General features: G+C 43.5%; 1 protein-coding gene across 5 annotated transcripts in view; it reads right to left on the reverse strand.

Annotated features, from left to right (window-relative positions):
* SKAP1 (src kinase associated phosphoprotein 1) overlaps positions 1-18,797 on the reverse strand; it is a 314,730-nt gene that overhangs the window by 4,833 nt on the left and 291,100 nt on the right. For all 5 annotated transcript variants that reach the window (XM_032279878.1, XM_032279881.1, XM_032279880.1 and 2 more), the window contains one exon: positions 2,428-2,536. In XM_032279878.1, coding sequence (XP_032135769.1) covers positions 2,435-2,536 — 102 coding nt within the window. In that variant the 3' untranslated portion in view covers positions 2,428-2,434. The remainder of the gene's footprint in view (positions 1-2,427; positions 2,537-18,797) is intronic.

An 18,797-nucleotide genomic window follows, 5' to 3' on the forward strand; every position in this document is an offset into this window, starting at 1 on the left:
GAGCACCACCACACTTGGCTAATTTAAAAAACATTTTTTGGTGGGGCAGATGTGGCGGCTCGTGTAATCCCAGCACTCTGGGAGACTGAAGTGGGCAGATCACCTGAAGTCAGGAGTTCAGACCAGTCTGACCAACATGATAAAACACCATCTCTAGTAAAAATACAAAAATCCTGTAATCCCAGCACTTTGAGAGGCCGAGGTGAGCTGACTGCTTGAGCTCAGGAGAGACAGTAAAACTCTGTCTCTACTAAAACACAAAAAATTAGCTGGGCGTGGCGTGTGCCTGTAGTCCCAGCTACTCAGGAGGCTGAGGCAGGAGAATTGCAAGAAACCAGGAGGCGGAGGTTGCAGTGAGCTGAGATACCCCCACTGCACTCCAGCCTGGGTAACAGAGCAAGACTCTGTCTCAAAAAAATTATCAAAAAAAATTTTTTTTTGTAGATATGGGTTTTCACTATGTTGCCCAGGCTGGTCTCAAACTCCTGATCTCCGCGCCATTGCACTCCAGCCTGGGTAACAAGAGCAGAACTCCATCTCAAAAAAAAACTCCTGATCTCAAGTGATCCTTCTGCCTTGGCCTCCCAAAGGGGATTACAGGTGTGAGGCACTGCACCTGGCCCTGCAAACGATATTCTTTATTACTTAATTTGATTTGATTAATTTCCATAGGAATCCTTATATTGGAGTTTTAATCTTGGGTCAGTCATATTGCAATATGTGGGCATTTTGGGGAAATGGTGCCCTGGACTTGAGAGCTGGGGATAAACCCAGATCCAACCCTGTGGCAAAATTCCTAGGTTTCTCCCAATATCCATTCTTCCATTTGTATTTAATCATGAATCTCTCAATTCTAAGCTGGACATGGGGCTATACACTTTCTTTACAGCTTGTTGTATACATGCATTCCAACTTCTGGCCAATGGAATGTGAGAGGACGTTTGTGTGCAACATCTGTGAAGTGCCCTTAAGGGAGAGGGTATGCTTTTCTTTTTTTTCGAGATGGAGTCTTACTCTGTCACCCCGGCTGGAGTGCAATGGCGTGGTCTCAGCTCACTGCAACCTCTGCTTCCCAGGTTCAAGTGATTCTCCTGCCTTAGCCTCCCAGTAGCTGGGACTACAGGTATGTGCCACCTTACCCAGCTAATTTTTGTATTTTTAGTAGAGACGGGGTTGCACTATGTTGGCCAGGCTGGTCTCAAACTCCTGACCTTGTGATCCGCCTGCCTTGGCCTCCCAAAGTAATGGGATTACAGGTGTGAGCCACTGGGCCTGACCTCCTTTTTTTTTTTGAGACAGAGTCTCACTCTGTTTGTTGCCCAGGCTGGAGTGCAGTGGCATGATCTTGGCTCACTGCAACCTCTGCCTCCCAGGTTCAAGTGATCCTCCTACCTCAGCCTCCTGAGTAGCTGGGATTACAGGGGCGTGCCACCATGCCTGGCTAATTTTTTGTATTTTTAATAGAGACAGGATTTCACCATGTTGGCCAGGCTGGTCTTGAACTCCTGACCTCAAGTGATCCTCCTGCCTTAGCCTCCCAAAGTGCTGGGATTCCAGGTGTGAGCCCCTGTGCCCGGCCTGACCTTCTCCTTTTATCTTTCCTGCTGTATTGTGGAGGAGGCAGACAAGATGGCTGGAGCTGGAGCATCTGTCTTGGCCATGAGGTAACCTTGGGAATGTTGGACACATAGAGAAGAACAAAAAGAAAAGGTACCTAGGACTGGATACCTTGGACCACTTTCCCTATATTTTTACAGAAGAGAAAAATACATTTCTTTTTTTTCTTCTTTTTAAGACAGGGTTTCACCATGTTGGTCAGGCTGGTCTTGATCTCCTGACCTCAGGTGATCCGCCCGCCTTGGCCTCCAAAGTGCTTGGATTACAGGCGTGAGCCACCGCGCCTGGCAGAAAAATACATTTCTGTGTTAACTTTTTTTTTTTTAGATGGAATGCAGTGGCACAATCTCAGCTCACTGCAACCTCCGCCTCCTCGGTTCAAGTGATTCTCCTGCCTCAGCCTCCTGAATAGCTGGGATTACAGACGCCCACCACCATGCCCAGCTCACTTTTGTATTTTTAGTAGAGAGGGGATTTCATCGTGTTGGCCAGGCTGGTGACCTCAAGTGATCCGCCCACCTCAGCCTCCCAAAGTGCAGGGATTACATCACTCAGCCTTCTGTATTGTCACTTTTAGTTTGGATTTTATATTGCTATTAGTTGAACCTTATCTTAAGTGACACTGTCCCCAAATTTAAGAAAAAACAATTCCAGACTTATTTTCTTTCCATCAGTTGTGAATCATTAGCATTAGTTTGGGAAATGAAGAAAAGCTACTTTACTGGCAAATCTCATCTTTCAGAGAAACAAAGTAGTGGCCCACAAGTTCCACTCAACTAACAGGCAGTTCACTGACAATGGTTCTGATACCTGGGATTCATCTTTCTTCCACTTCAAATGCGGTGGTGAGATACTCCTTTGGAACAATCCCAATGAGGCTGTTCAGTTCTCCCACCCACCAGCCATACATGTTATACTCCTGAAAAGTGAAAAGAGGACAGCGTCAGTTAGAATTTGGTCATGCTTCTGCTCATTTATTCCAATGATTGCATGGGAGATTCTGTTTGGTGGTTTCATTGTTGCCATATTACTACAAGCTGTTAACTTCCCTGATGGGATTATTAAATTTAAAAAAGTCATTTAGAGGAAGAGAGTAAGTGCTTTCATTTTGCCATCTTCCCGTCTACATTGTAAAGTTAGCACATATGATGCCCTTGCTGAACCTAAAGAGCATTTTTTTTTAAAACCAAGCTGAAGAGTATAGCTTCTTAGAGAAAGTTGGGCACATACTAAATTGCCAGAACACTGAAGATATTCAAGGGGTCAAGTCATAGTTCAAATCAATAATATTTATCAAGCATTTTCTATGTGCAAAGTGCTGTTTGAGTTCCCATGAGGTGTATAATGATGAATCAGAAGATTGCTTGCTCCTTGGGAGCTTGCAGCAGAGTAATGGGTTTTGGAGTCAGACAGACTGAGATCTAATCCTTGCTTGGTCATTTAGTAGCCACATGACCTTAGGTTCTCCTAGCTTTAGTTTCTTTGTCTGTAAGAGTAGGGATAATATCTCCCTGCTATATTGTGGGGATGTAAATTGTATCACTGAAGTAAAAACAACTGAAAGTGTCTGATACATAGTAGGTGCTCTAAACATTAGATTCTTTCCCTTGAACATGTGAGAGGTAACAGGTACATTAATAATGGCAGGCTGGACATAAATGTCACAGAGAGGGGCAAACAAGAAAGAGGCTGAGAGGGTTTAAAAGAGAGTTTAAGGGGTGGTCACAGGGTGAGGATACAGCTCCTTGAATACAGAATAGCTTCTCAAAAGCACAACAGATGTTGAAGAGCATGGGAATATTTCTGATAGCACCAGAAACTGTTTTCTTTCTTTTGAAAGAAGTAAAATTGCCAGGCGTGGTGGCTCACAACTGTAATCACAGCACTTTGGGAGGCCGAGTGGAGAGGATCACGAGGTCAGGAGATCGAGACCATCCTGGCCAACATGGTGAAACCCCGTCTCTACTAAAATACAAAAAGTTAGCTGGGCATGGTGGCAGGCACCTGTAGTTCCAGCTACTTGGGAGGCTGAGGCAGGGGAATCGCTTGAACCCAGGAGGCAGAGGTTGCAGTGAGCTGAGATCGTGCCACTGCACTCCAGCCTGGGTGACAGAGTGAGGCTCTGTCTCAGAAACAAACAAACAGAAAAAAAAAAAGAAGTAAGATTAGAATAATTTTTTTTTCTTTTTGAGACAGAGTCTTACTCTGTCACCCAGGCTGGAGTGCAGTGGTGCCATCTTGGCTCACTGCAATCTCCGCCTCCTGGGTTCACGCGATTCTCCTGCCTCAGCCTCCCAAGGATCTGGGACTACAGGCATGCGCCACCATGCCCGGCTAATTTTTGTATTTTTAGTAGAGATGGGTTTCACCATGTTGGCCAGGCTGGTCTCGAACTCCTGACCTCATGGTTCGCCCGCCTCGGCCTCCCAAAGTGCTGGGATTACAGGTGTGAGCCACTGTACCTGGCCAGAATGAAATTTTAAGAGTGGGAAATATCATATATTCCAGTTCAATTGGATTTGGGGTACCATAGAGCTAACTGCTTCTTTGTACACCTGGTTGCTGAGTTCTAGGAAAAAAAAAACAAAGAAAACCAGAATGGTGATATGTAAAATTCAGAGTCCCTATATTATCTGGTGATCTTTTTGTCTCTAGATGCATATAATTATCATAGAACTATGATATCTAATATCTCTCCTCCTCAAACTCTTGTTGCTTCTGACAACCTCTTCTCCACCTTCAAAGAGAAAAGAGAAGCCATCAGATTTGTCAGCCTCCAGCCACCAAAGCAGAAACTTCCCTGTATTGACAACCATCTTTCTTTCCCATTAAAGTTGGGGAAGTATCCCTCCCCTGGTTTAAGACTACCACTCAAAATATGCACTTGCAACCCTTCTCCTTTCTTTCTGAGAGATGAGGTTCTGTAGAGACTGACCTTCTCTGCCTGTAATGTAAATGGCTCCTTCCATCAGCACTGAAAGGTGTTTAAATTTCTCTCATTTTTGAAAACAACCATTAAATAGCTGCCACTACATGTCTACTTCCCATTTCTGCTAGTCTATGCCACACTTATTGAAAGAGTTTACTTACTCACTGCTCCAACTTTCTTCCTGTTCACTGTTAAGCTGCTCTAATCAGGCCCTGCTGCTGTCCTCTACTTATGCTGTCCCTCCATGGTCTTCTGAAATCCTGCATTGCTCAAATTCTCTGAGTACTTCTCAGTCCTTAACTTACTTGATCTCTCAGCAGTTCCGGCACTATTGATCCTTCTTGAGGCCTTTTCTTCTCTTAGTTTCTATGATAACTATACTCTCTTGGTTTCCCTCCTGCCTGTTTGCTTCTCATTCTCCTTTGCAGACTCATCTTGCTCAATTCCACTTTTTTTTTTCTTTTCCCATTCACCTAATACACTTATCAATTCCACTTTTTAATGTGGTAATTTTCCAGGGTTCTGTCCTGGTCTTCTCTTCTGTCTAGATGCCCTTTACTAGAGCAATCCCATATACCTCTGTAGTGTAACCACTATGTCTGTGTTAATCACTCATGACCAGAGCTCCAGCCCAAGTCTGTGTTGGACCCCAGTAGCCAAGTGCATTCCACCAAGCTGTTCAAACTCAGAATGTCCTAAATTTAACATGTCATCCTGCCTTTACCTTCATCCTCACTCCAAAACTATCTTTGCTTCCTTGGTTCTCTATCTCAGTGAGTTGTACCATGATGCACTGTTACCCAAGCCAGAATCTCAGGAGTCATTTCTAATTTTACCCCCTTCTTCTTCTTCTTTTTTAGATGGCCATCTTGCTCTCTGTCACCCAGGCTGGAGTGCAGTGGCATGATCTCATGATCTCAGCTCTCTGCAACCGATTCTCCTCAGCCTCCTGAGTAGCTGAGACTACAGGCACACACACCATGCCAGGCTAATTATTTTTGTATTTTTAGTAAAGATGGGGTTTCACCATGTTGGCCAGGCTGGTCTCAAGCTCCTGACCTCAGGTGAGCCACCCGCCTCAGCCTCCCAAAGTACTAGGATTACAGGCATGAACCACTGTGCCCAGCCCCATCCCCCTCTTCTAATCTATCCTTGAATCCTATCAGTTCTCCCTCTAAAATATTACTAAAATATGTCATCTTCTTTCCATTCCCAGTTGCCAATACCTTAGGGTCATGAAGCTGTCTCTCACATGAGAACTACAAAAACAATCTCCAAATTAGTGTCTGTATCAGCATTCTTCTTCTCTACTCTATTCATTCTGCAACCAGACTCTCTTACAGTGCACATTGACAATGTCACTGCTCTGCCTGAAAACTTTCAGTGGGTTCCCAGTGCCCCATGTTAACTTTTTTTTTTTTTTGAGCCATAGCCTCTGTTGCCCAGTCTGGAGTGCAGTGACACTATCTCAGCTCACTGCAACCTCTGCCTCCCAGGTTCAAACGATTCTCCCACCTCAGTGTCCTGAGTAGCTGGGATTATAGGTGCCCACCACCACACCTGGCTAATTTTTGTATTTGTAGTAGAGACCGGGTTTCACCATGTTGGCCAGGCTGGTCTTGAACTCCTGACCTCAGGTGATTCACCTGCCTCAGCCTCCCAGAGTGCTGGGATTACAGGCATGGCCCCGTGCCTGGCCCCCTGCTTAACTTCTTAATAAGGCAGACAAGGCCCTGCAGGACCCAGTCCCAATCACTGTCCAGCATTGTCACTCACCTCCTAGATTTAGTGTCCCTTAGTAACAGAACTTGTCTCAGCTGCTCCCATGGGCCACAGGCTTCCTCGCCTTGGAAACTTTCCTCTGTTTAGCTTCTACTTCCCTCTTCATTTCAAGGGGCTCACTCCTAAGCAGCCTTCGGATCTCAATTCCTGAGTTACTGACTCTCTAGAAGCCTCTCCTTGACACCCTCTGACTGTGTGGGGTCCTGGTTACACGGTCCACAGTGCTGTGCCCCGTGTTTGCCTGGAAAAGAGCTTGTGATCATACTGCCTTCTATTTGCCTGTCTTTGTCTCAGTGTCAATCGGTAGTTGGAAAGTTTTGAGGACTGGACCTTGTTGGTTTTGTTTGCTGTTGTATTCTCAGCCTTTAGCACTGTACACAGCAGAGTGGGGCCAAATAGATATTTGTTAAATGAGGCCAAGCATGGTGGCTCACGCCTATAATCCCAGTAATTTGGGAGGCCAAGGTGGGTGGATCACCTGAGGTCAGGAGTTCAAGACCAGCCTGACCAATGTAGTGAAATCCTGTCTCTATTAAAAATACAAAAATTGAGGACATAGTGGTGCAGTAGGAAGAGCTGCTCCCAGAGACAAAGTCCAGTTATTACCAGGTAGATGGCAGATGGGATGCTGGGCTGATACCTGCATTAGTTCACTGCCAGTCTCTCTTAAGGATTAAGGCGGGAGATCCAAGATGGCTGATCACTAGCAGCTCGGGATTGTAGCTGCCATTGAAGGCACAGAGAACGAGAGGATGCCACACTTTCAGATCAATTTTTGCTGCTCACGCACCAGGTGATTCCCAGCGGAGGAGCCCCACGGGTCGCCAGCGCGACTCTTGTGGCCGGCGAGGCAGTTTTGCCGCTGCCTTGGTGCGGCGGTTCTTGGTGCAGAGTCAGAAAAGCACCATCAATCTTAATGCCGCTGTTTTGGCCCGCGCAGTGGGCTGCTCAGATTTTAGCGCCGGGAATCAACAAGTTGGACGTCCATTCAGAAACCCAACTCTAAAGACGGTAATTATAAAGACCACAGATGGATAAATCTATAAAGAAGGGAAGAAACCAGCCTAAAAAGGCTGCGAATACCCAAACTCAGAACGCCTCTCCCTCTACAGGGGATCACAGTTCCTCATCAGCAACGGAACAAGGCCTGATGGAGAACGAGTGTGTTCCATTAACAGAAGCAGCCTTTAAAAAGTGGATGATAAGAAACTTCTGGGAATTAAAAGAACTTGTTCTAACCCAATGCAAAGAAACTAAGAACTTTGGAAAAAGGTTTGACGAAATGTTAACAAGAATACACAATTTAGAGAGGAATATAAGTGAATTAATGGAGCTGAAAAACACAACACGAGAACTTCGCGAAGTATGCACAAGTTTTAACAGCTGAATTGATCAAGCAGAAGAAAAGATGTTGGAGGTCGAAGACCAACTTAATGAAATAAAATGTGAAGACAAGATTAGAGAAAAAAGGATAAAAAGGAATGAGCAAAGTCTCCAAGAAATTTGGAACTATGTGAAAAGACCTAATCTACGTTTGATAGGTGTACCTGAATGTGACGAAGAGAATCAATCCAAGCTGGAAAATACGCTTCAGGATATTATTCAGGAAAACTTTCCCAACCTAGCAATGCAGGACAATATTCAACTCCATGTAATGCAGAGAATACCACAAAGATATTCCTCAAGAAGACCAACGTCAAGGCACACAATCGCCAGATTCACCAGGGTTGAAATGAAAGAGAAAATACTGAGGGCAGCCAGAGAGAAAGGTCAGGTTACCCATAAAGGGAAGCCTGTCAGACTCACAGCAGGTCTCTCAGCAGAAACCCTACAAGCCAGAAGAGAGTGGGGGCCAATATTCAACATCCTTAAAGAAAAGAACTTTCAACCCAGAATTTTACATCCAGCCAAACTAAGCTTCATAAGCGAAGGAAAAATAAAATCTTTTGTGAACAAGCAAGCATTCAGAGATTTCATCACCACCAGGCCTGCTTTACAAGAGCTTCTGAAAGAACCACTACAAATAGAAAGGAACAACCAGTATCAGCCTTTCTAAAAAATACCAAAAAATAAAGAACATCAATATAATTAAGAACTTGTATCAACTAATGGGCAAAACAGCCAGCTAACATTAAATGGCAATATCAAACTCACATATATTATTATTAATTCTAAATTTAAATTGACTAAATCCCCCAATCCAAAGACACAGACAGGCAAAATAAGCTAAGACCCATTGGTATGCTACATCCAGACCCATCTCACATGCAAGGATATGCAAAGACTCAAAACAAAGGGATGGAGAAAAATTTACCAACCAAATTGAGAGCAAAAATAATAAATAAATAGAAAGCAGGAGTTGCAATTTTCGCTGATAAAAAAGGCTTTAAAGCAACAAAGATCAAAAGAAGCAAAGAAGGATATTACATAATGATAAAAGGATCAATGTAACAAGAAGAGCTAAAGATCCTAAATATAGACGCACCCAATACAGGAATACCCAGATATATAAGACTTATAAAGAGACTTAGACTCCCACACAATAATAGTGGGAGACTTCAACATCAACATTAGACAGATCAATGGGGCAGAAAGTTAACATCGATATCCAGGACTTGAACTCAGATCTGGAACAAGTAGACTTAATTAACATTTATAGAACTCTCCACTTTAAATACAGAAAATATACACTCTTATCAGTACCACATCACATCTATTTACAGGTTTAAATGAAATATTGGTTGGCTGCTTGTTATTTTCTTCCCTTATTTTTTTTTCATGTCTTTATTATTAAACACAATTACAGGCATACCCATTTTTAGACTGCATTCTACCCCAGGCAATAAAGCAACACCCCTATTCTCTCTCCCTCTTCCTCTTCTCCCCTTTCTTCCTCTCCTTCATTCTTTTTTTTCTTTCTCTCTCTTTTTTTTTTTATTCTTTCTCTTTCTTTCTTTCTCTCTTTCAAAAAAAACAAAAAACAAAAAACAAAAATTAGCTGAGTGTGGTTGCGGGTACCTGGATTGTGGTAGCTGGATTACAAATCCCAGCTACTCCGGAGGCTGAGGCAGGAGAATTGCTTGAACTCGGGAGGTGGAGGTTGTGGTGAGCTGAGATCATGCCACTGCATTCCAACCTGAGCAACAAGAGCTAAACTCCGCTGCAAAAAAAACCCCCCAAAAACTTGTTAATTGAGATTATGATGAAATGAAGGGGGCAGTGGAAATTTGTACTCTTAGTTGAGCAGATTTAGTTACAACTAACTCCAAGATATTCTCCTGGTGATTGAAATATTTGTAGCAGAAAGAGATCAACTGCCTTTGGAGACGGTCTCCTCAAATGACTCCCTAAACACCAATAAGAGTCTGAAATGCCATAAGAAGTGAGACTACTGAGTTGATCCTTTCAGGACCAGGGAATTGCCTTGTTAAAATCAGCCTTAAATAACTGAATGTGTCTGTCTGCCACCTCTTCTTATGCCACATCTTTTCTTTTCTTTTTTTTTTTTGATGGAATTTTTTCTCTTGTTGACCAGACTGCAGTGCAATGGTGCGATCTCAGCTCACCACAACCTCCACCTCCCAGGTTCAAGCGATTCTCCTCCCTCAGCCTCCCAAGTAGCTGGGATTATAGGCATGTGCCACCACACCCAGCTAATTTTGTATTTTTAGTAGAGATGGGGTTTCTCCATGTTGGTCAGGCTGGTCTTGAACTCCCAACCTCAGGTGATCTGCCCACTTCGGCCTCCCAAAGTGCTGGGATTACAGGCATTTAGCCACCATGCCCAGCTTGTTTTGTTTTTTTGAGATAGGGTTTCCCTCTGTTCCCCAGGATGGAGTACAGTGGTGCAAATATAGCTCACTGCAACCTCCAACTCCTGGGCTCAAATGATCCTCCCGATTCAGCCTCCTAAGTAACTAGGACTACAGGTGCATGTCACCATGCCTGGCTAGTTAAAAAAACAGGGTCTCCCTATGTTGCCCAGGCTGGTCCCAAACTCCTGGGTTCAAGCAATCCTCCTGCTTGTTGGGATTACTGGAGTGAGCCACTGTGCGTGACCCACCACACTCATTTCCTCCCTCTCCCAAACCAGCATCTCCCTACGGTTTGCAATGTCTTATGGGAAATTACCGAGAATTCTTTGGCTTTTTTTTTTTTTTTTTTGAGACAAGGTTTCACTCCCTTCTTCGCCTAGGCTGAAGTGCAGTGGCATGATTTCAGCTTACTGCAACCTCTGTCTTCTGGGCTCAAGAGATTCTCCTGCCTCAGCCTCCGGGACCACAGGCGCAGGCACATGCCACCGCCTAATTATTTTTTGTTTGCTGATTATTTTGTATTATTATTATTTTTTTTTTGTAGAGATGGGGTTTTGCCATGTTGCCTAGGTTAGTCTCAAACTCCTGAGCTCAAGTGATCGCCCTGTCTTGGCCTCCCAAAGTGCTGGAATTACAGGTGTGAGCCATGATGCCCAACTTGTCAGGGCATTTTTTAAGCTCCTCTTGGTACAAGTTATGTTACTGTCCATTTTCCAACACTGAAGTTAGGGCAGTTTCTGACTTAAGTTTTCTTGTAAGGCCCTTACTGTGAAGGGGAAATACATACTCTGTCTCCCTCTCACACCGTAACTCATAAAAGCTAGCTTTAGCTCTTCTGCTATCTCACAGGCAGAGGGTGGGCACAGTGTTGTCTCAGAGTCTTTTGATCGAAGTTAAGTTGCTGAAATGTGTGAAGTGTGGTCTTCCACCTGCCAGATGCTATCGTCTGCATCACCTGCAGGGGACAGGACAAGGCATTTGCTCCCCGGGGATTGTTCAACGCCCCTATCTTTGATTCATACTTTGTAGCACCCCTCTTTAGTTGTAATGCCAGGAGTACGGATGAAGCCTTGGGAAGGTGCTCTCTGCCAACTCAAAGAGGGTGCAAACAGGAAGCAGATGAGGCTCAGCAGGGCACCTGCAAGAGCCGGGCTCCCAGTCTGTCTGCTCTTGCTTGAGGGGAACACTGACCCTGCCGACTGCAGATGTAGAAGCCTCGCCACAGTGGTGAGAACTGAAATGAGTGAAATCAACTCTCTGCCCTTCAAAACAAAGAGCAGGCAGAAGTGTAAGGAGGATGGCACAGTCTCAGAGACCATATGTATCCTGCTGTGGGAGCCTGGGAGCTTAATCAAAGCACCTACAGGTCCCAGGATCTGACTGTCTTTTTCCAGATTTCATCCCTTGGCTGGATACCCGAAAAGGGCTGCAGGGCTGAGATGTTTAAAGCATGAATGGAAAATTTCTAGCCTTCTCTCCTACCACCACCCCCCCATGCATTGCTCCAGCCCAGTCTGAACACTACGAGGTATTTTAAAATAATTTCTACTTTGATGAATTGCTGGGGAGTCCACAATTGCTCATAATCAAAGGGAGAAAAATGCAAATGAGATCCGGCCGAGAACTATCACCACCAAACGTTTATTTCACTGCACAGTGCCAAAAAGAATTAAAACAACATTAAACTCACAGCAATCATGTTTAAGCCCTCGTTTCCAAGTGCCAAATTGCACCACTCTGGATCATACAGATGTTCGTTAATTATGCTAATTTTTATTAAACTATTAAAATGGAGAGAGTACTGGCTCAGTCAGGCAGACCCCAGCTCTGAATGAACCCTGCTCTTGTCTAAAGGTGCTAATTTACTGCATTTTTATTAAGTTGCTGATTCTTGGGTTTTAGTTTTAGGATGGCAAAGAGAACTGAATTTCTGGGATCAACGTTTTCTATAAAGACTGATTTCTCTTTGCCCAGATGTTTGGAAAGATTGGGAAAATGCTGAGAGGCTCCCAGGAGATCTGAAATCCTCAATTTGGAAGTGTTTCTATCTTCAAGGTAGGGATACACATCTACAAGTGAAAATGTAGGGCTTCAGAATTACATGTGCTCATGACTCCATAACTCTACATATATATTCTGAATGGTAGAGCTAAGATTTAAATTATACAAAATTGTTCAATGAGGATGTTTTAGATAAGAATATAAAAAGTTATTTTAAAAAAACCACAAACCTTTCCATCAGGGCTTGCCACAAAGTCTTTTTAGAAACCTTTCATCTAAAATAAGTACACTGTACAGTTTGTTCTCATCATAAATATTTCTAGGTTTGACTAAACATCTGTTTCTCTCAACACCAACCTTGCCCCACCTGCTTGAATATCCCACATGAAGAAGTCTTAAAAATAAAAGTTGGCTATTTGGACTCCATTATCTGGCTGGAAAAACTATTGGTCTGGGTGAGTGGAGGGTTGAGTGAACCCGAAATAGACGCAGCACTCACCATCAGCAAAAATCAAAGTGTTTATAGGGGATTGCACACTGCCATAAAAGAATTTATGCTGCTAATCTCCATCAACAAGAAAAAAAAAAACCCTACCAAACCTGCCATAAAAAGAACAGCAAATTCTATAAACAAAAAGCAGTATGGCCACCAACAACGGGCATGTTGCACAGCTTGACTCTGCCTCCAGTGGTTTCCTATTGCTGTTTATGGTTTCAAGACTATCATGGACCTCCTCGGTGCTCCTCCTGTCACAGGGCCCTGAGTCCCTGTGTGGTGCTGCAAATACCCTGTCAGTAGGTGTCAGGGGATATCCGGGGAAAACCAGCAGGCGCCTATCATAAGCCTTAAAAGAGATTAAATACCCCTACTCCATGATTGCTACATTTTAATTTCTCTCCTCCCTGCTGGTTCCTATTTGTATAAGCTCTTCCATGGCTCCCCTGGAGTAGCACAGACATGACCTGGAATGACCATCCTATCTTGGGATGAGAATTCAATTTCTAGGCTCAGTGAATCCTAGGCTGTTCCAACAAAAGGAATTTACCATCCTCCAGGGCACATATTCTTAAACCAGAGTCTGTGAACCCCTGGCCTCTCTATGGATGGATGTGAAGGAATCTTTGAACTCCCTGAAACTGGTGTAAAATTTTGTGTGCATGTGTATATGGGCCTCGTCCCTGGGGTGAGGCCTTGACCTTTCATCAGATACTCAAAGGGTTTATGAGCCCTCTGCAGTTTACCAGCCGGCACTCTAGGGGAAAAAATACAATGGTCTTTATGGCCTGGATCTGTACTTCGGCCCAGGGTGGGTATCGCTGCACTCACCCCACACACTTCTGCTTTTAAAAAATACAGTGAAGGAGAGGCCAGGTGCGGTGGCTCACACCTGTAATCCCAGCACTTTGGGAGGCCAAGGCCAAACTCCAGACCACAAGGTCAGGAGTTCTAGACCAGCCTGGCCAATATGATGAAATCCCGTCTCTACTTAAAATACAAAAAAATTAGCCGTGCGTGGTGGTGCACCCCTTTAATCCCAGCTACTCGGGAGGCTGAGGCAGGAGAATCACTTGAACCCGGAAGGCAGAGGTTGTAGTGAGCCGAGATAGCACCACTGCACTCCAGCCTGGGCGACAGAGCGAGACTCCTCAAACAAAACACAAAACAAAACAAAACAAAACAAAAACCAGTGAAGGAGAATCAAGAATCCTCATTCCTTCCAAGCTGGATTTCATGGGCTTCAATCCTCCAGCTGCAGAGGCTATTCCTTCCTCAAAGGCCAACTGCACTTGTGTACCTCTTTTAAGGCATCATCTCTTTTATGTCTCTCTTTTTTTTTTGATATAGAGTCTTGCTCTGTTGCCCAGGCTGGTGTGCAGTGGCATGATCTTGGCTCACTGCAACCTCTGCCTCCCGGGTTCAAGCGACTCTCCTGCCTCAGCCTCCTGAGTAGTTAGGCTTATAGGCGCCCGCCATCATGTCCAGCTAATTTTTGTATTTTTAGTAGAGATGGGGTTTCAGAATGTCGGCCAGGCTGGTCTCAAACACCTGACTTCAGGTGATCCCGCACACCTCAGCCTCCCAAAGTGCTGAGATTACCAGCATGAGCCACCACACCCCGCCAAGGCATCATCTCTTTAATTGTGACTTCAAAGTTGTGGTGTCTTCTCATAATTTCCATTCAAATGGCTTGGGGCAATTCCCTGGAGAAAGCTCCTAATAGAAACATTCTCTTTTCACATTGATTTGGGTTCCAAACCTCCATGAAACAAGATTCCCAGAAAATGTCTCATATTTTTTTGTTCTTTTTTTTTTTAACTATAAAAGTTCACTATGTCAGTACTTATAAACAAGAGCCCCCTAACCCGAAAGATTAGTAAGTGCTTGATATACGTATGGGAAAGGCCAATCAATCACAGAATTATTAGTTTATGATTGCTTATTTCTCTTATTAGTGTTTGTGTATCATACACTGCCATTAGTTAAGATAGGAAATTTGAATTCCTAAGCAGAGTAACTTGTACTATTCCAGGGTCAGTTCCAAACAACACATTTTTACTCTGGATTTCCCCACAAATTCTCTACTCCTAAAATCCAGTTTTGGATATACAATGCTTTCTTAGGGTATCATACACTATGAAATAAATTAAGGGCTCCAACACAGCATCCTTCTAACTGCTGAGAAAAACAAGGCTGGGAACAGGAATTGTTCACCAAAGACAAAGTACCCATTTTTCAGCAAAGATAGTTTTATGAAAAGATTTTCCAGGAGAAAGGAGATGGTCAGTTGGGTGGCTGGTGGGTTAGAGGTGTCGGAACTTGTGAAAGGATCGAAGCTCAGCACTTGGCTGAAACCTTGGGTAGTGTGGCAGCCTCTCCGGCCTGTTTTACAATGTGTTCTAAGTTCTTGGCAATCACTTTCTCTTTTTCCATTATTCAGAGTTTTGGTCTATAAATCATAATAAAAATGAATCATTAAATTTGCCTCAATTGAGCTAGTTTTATTTATTGTTACATTTCGAGGAACTTGCTAACTTGGAGATTGATGGGCCTGGATACAGGGGAAGGTATGTGAGTATGAGAAGGGGACCTGGGAAAGCTGGGTAGTCAGCAGCAGCAATTGGGAGGGGGGTGGCTCATGGGGACAGCTCCACAAAGCGCACCCTGAGCTAAGTGTTCTGAGAAGAGGAATGTGTTCTCTAGATGGGGGGGGGTCTCAGAGCACTTGAGTGTGAGAGAACATTTAGCCTTAAGGGTGAAGCTTATGTCCTGTACCGGGTGGGAGTGGGTAATAATCAAGTTGAGGCCACGGAGGTATGCAGGGCCTGTGCACACACACTGTATGTTGTTGGTGAAGTGTGTGCAAAACAGAGTGGGTGTGTGCACGTGTATGTGACAGAAAAATCATAAGCTGTGAAGGTAAGAGCAAAGGTGAAACAGGGCTGTAAGTTAAGAGAAATGAAAAGAAGCACACAACTTGAACTTTACCTAAAGAAGAGAGAAGGGATAGAGAGAATGTAAACACTCTGCAGATGGGAGAAAGCAAGGCGCCAAGTGCAAAAGTCAGGAACAATAGAGACAGCACCATTTCGGAGCTGATAGAATTGTGATACCATGTGAGACGGGCGTATTAATATGTATTCCATAAACTGCGCAGCTCTGCACCGCTCTGTTTTGCTCTGACCGCAGTACCAGCCTCAGGCACCACAACACAATTTGGAAACAATGTGACGGAAATGTTTAATCTGCTCGGCCCATCTGTGCTGCGTATTTCTCCAGATCTCCCTGAGAGAGGCGCCTTGAATCTCCACATTGCCTTTAATATTCTCCTAAATCACCTCCCCACTGCACTTCAAGGGCCATTGCTACAATATCACAGGTTCATCCAAAGTGCAATGGGGAGGGGGTGTGGGGGGAGATGCAGGCCGGGAGATTTTTTATTTTAAAATAATTTCCAGAGATCGTCTTTTCTGCTTCCTTTAAAAAAAAGAAAAGTTATTCTACTGTTGCCGTAAGGTTATTGAGGTTGTTTGCTACAAAACAGGATAGGATAGAGTGGAATCATTTTCCAAAGAATTATTTTTATTAATCTCGATTCTCTCAAATGCACAAGGGAGGGGTGAGCAGATGCTCATTTTCTCTTATCTCTTTTCCTTGCACCTTGCTAGAAAGCACACACAGGGTGTTCTAGGGTGATGTGTTCATTTGGGGCTGGAGTCTCTCTCCTTTTCACTCTTGGCATCAAGTACCAGTTTGTTAGTTCCCAGGGCCAACTCTGTCTCTGCTCTACTCTAAACAAAGCCATCTCAATCAGGACAAGCATCCATTTAGTCTCTGGTCAACATGCCCTCATTAGGAGAGTCTATATTTTTAATTTTAGCTTAAAACCTAAGATTTTCTCTCTTTAAGTACAGATGTTGGGTCTCAGATTTCTACTGCCTTTCCCCACTTGATTGTGCCAGATTCAGCAATTTGGGTCTAGCTGGGGTGGGCTTTGCAGAAAGACGTGTGACAAGTCACCATGTTTCAGACCCTAGACAAATGGAAGCGAGTTGCACATCACCAAGAAAATCAGGATTCCTTTTGCTCTGTGAATTAAAGAAATGAATAATTTAATCCTCAAGATTGTTCCGGCGAGGGAAAGGCAACGTCCCAGTTGCGGAGCCCTACAGCCTGTCGGTGTGTTACATCATCTGCACACATAGGCGTTTCCATGACAACCGCTTATAGCTTCATTTCCTGGATCCCTCTAGGGGGTGTCACAGCCAGATCCACCTGCTTTTCACCCTACCCTCAGTGGGGTCATGGTAAGGTCGCCAGAATAAATGAACACGGGTACTAATGATCTGTTTACTGCTGTTTATGCTCTGTGTGTGTCAGGGGCACGCACATTTAGAGAGCTCATTATGGTTGCAATTAGAATGCACCATCGCTAGATATTTAACTCCTTTTTCTTTTAAATTAGCATTTTAATAACATTCTTTGAGCAGAGAAACAAAATGACCATTTTTCACGGACAAACTTCTAGCTGTAGGTGCAACTTTAATGGCAAAGTTGTGAAGGGGAAAGAAGGGGAAAAAAAGGCCATTTTTACTACTTTCACCCTTCTCCTTACCAAAAGGATATTTTTATTTGCTTTCTAACACACTCAATTTCCTAAATTTGTTTTGAATCCAATTATTTTGGGTGGCTTAAAGTACTGCACTCTTGTTGGACGGAAATTAGCAGCGATTGAAATTAACTTTTTATGTGACCTGTGAAAGGGGCTAAAATAATTACAAGTGTGTAGAAGAAACTCGCTCTCCAAAAGACCCTTGCTGTAGGATCAGGCTGTGATCCGATCATGCCATTATCGGAATATCTTTATACAGCAACTGCAAGGGCTTTTTTCTTTAAAAAGGTGATTGCAATTATTGTTTCTGTTTTATAATTATCAGGATTATCTCATAGAAAATAAGTGATGACAAAAACTTGTCATTATAGACAGGATAAATAAGCAGAAAGAATGAAAACAGTAACACAGCATTGTTTACCATTTAAAAATGGTGAGCATCAAAAAGCAGGACAGTAGGAACAAGAAAGGTGTAGAGACCCACTTGATCACAATGTTTCAAAAGGCATTCCTTTTTAGGGATCAACCAACACCTTTTCTAGGTGTTTATAGATGCTCTGTTTCTGTAAAGTACAGTGAAAAATAACAATTTGAATGTTTCGATAATCTTTCCCAGTCCGTTCCATTTTCATTATTTATTTCCTATAAATCGGGACCTTGCTGAACATAATTCTGCAGACAAGGAGGTGGATGGGACAGCCAATGTGAACAAGGAGATAGATGGTGGGTGCGTGTAAGACAGATGCTATGTGCTTATGAAAAGGAGCAGTATGTCTGCATGTGAACATCCACAAAATAGAGCAAGCAAGTGTGTACACTATAACAGATATTTATAGGTGGAAAAATGTGCAAGGAGGATTGTGTGGGAACAGGCACAGAGAGTCTGAAATGGTTTGCTTTTTTCCTACCCTCCTGGAATCCACGTCCAAGTTCTGCCTAAGATGTCCCACACTTGCTGTGGCTCCTGTGAACCTCGCAAGCCTTTCCATGACAACAGACGGGGATTTCACAGCCAGAAGACTTAGGAGGTCAATAGTTGAAAAGCAAGAGTAAGAAAGAGAGATCTTTAAACAATCACACTAACCTCCCTTCCCTTCTAAAGATAGAAGGAAAAAATTTAAAGACGCAGCAGGAAAAAAAAAAAGAGCCTTTCTAAAAATGCAAGTTTAAACTGTTCACGCTTTTGTATCAGCCTAGTTGCACCTTAGAATCTGCCATTTCATAAATAAAATACCGATGGCATAGACAATAATTTGGTGATAGCTACCCCAGGACATATCTAGATGCACTTCTGTTATTTTAATTAAATACTGCATTATGGTTTCTGACAACTACATAGCTACAGCGTAAATGAATTCAGAATTAAAGTGTTACTTAGGCATTCAGTAATTTTTGTTTCATTCCTCAGTTTTACAAAGCAAATAGCTATAAAATCAAGATGTTTGTTCATTTACAGATGGAGCAGGATTGTCGTCGCTGTTTTTTCCCTCTTTAATCCTCATCCACAAAAAGAAGACAGAGCTCAGAGTCTGGCTCCCAACA

This window comes from Sapajus apella, unplaced genomic scaffold (genome assembly GCF_009761245.1).
Source record: "Sapajus apella isolate SASKATOON/1434 unplaced genomic scaffold, GSC_monkey_1.0 scaffold12, whole genome shotgun sequence".
In the NCBI taxonomy this organism is placed as follows: domain Eukaryota; kingdom Metazoa; phylum Chordata; class Mammalia; order Primates; family Cebidae; genus Sapajus; species Sapajus apella.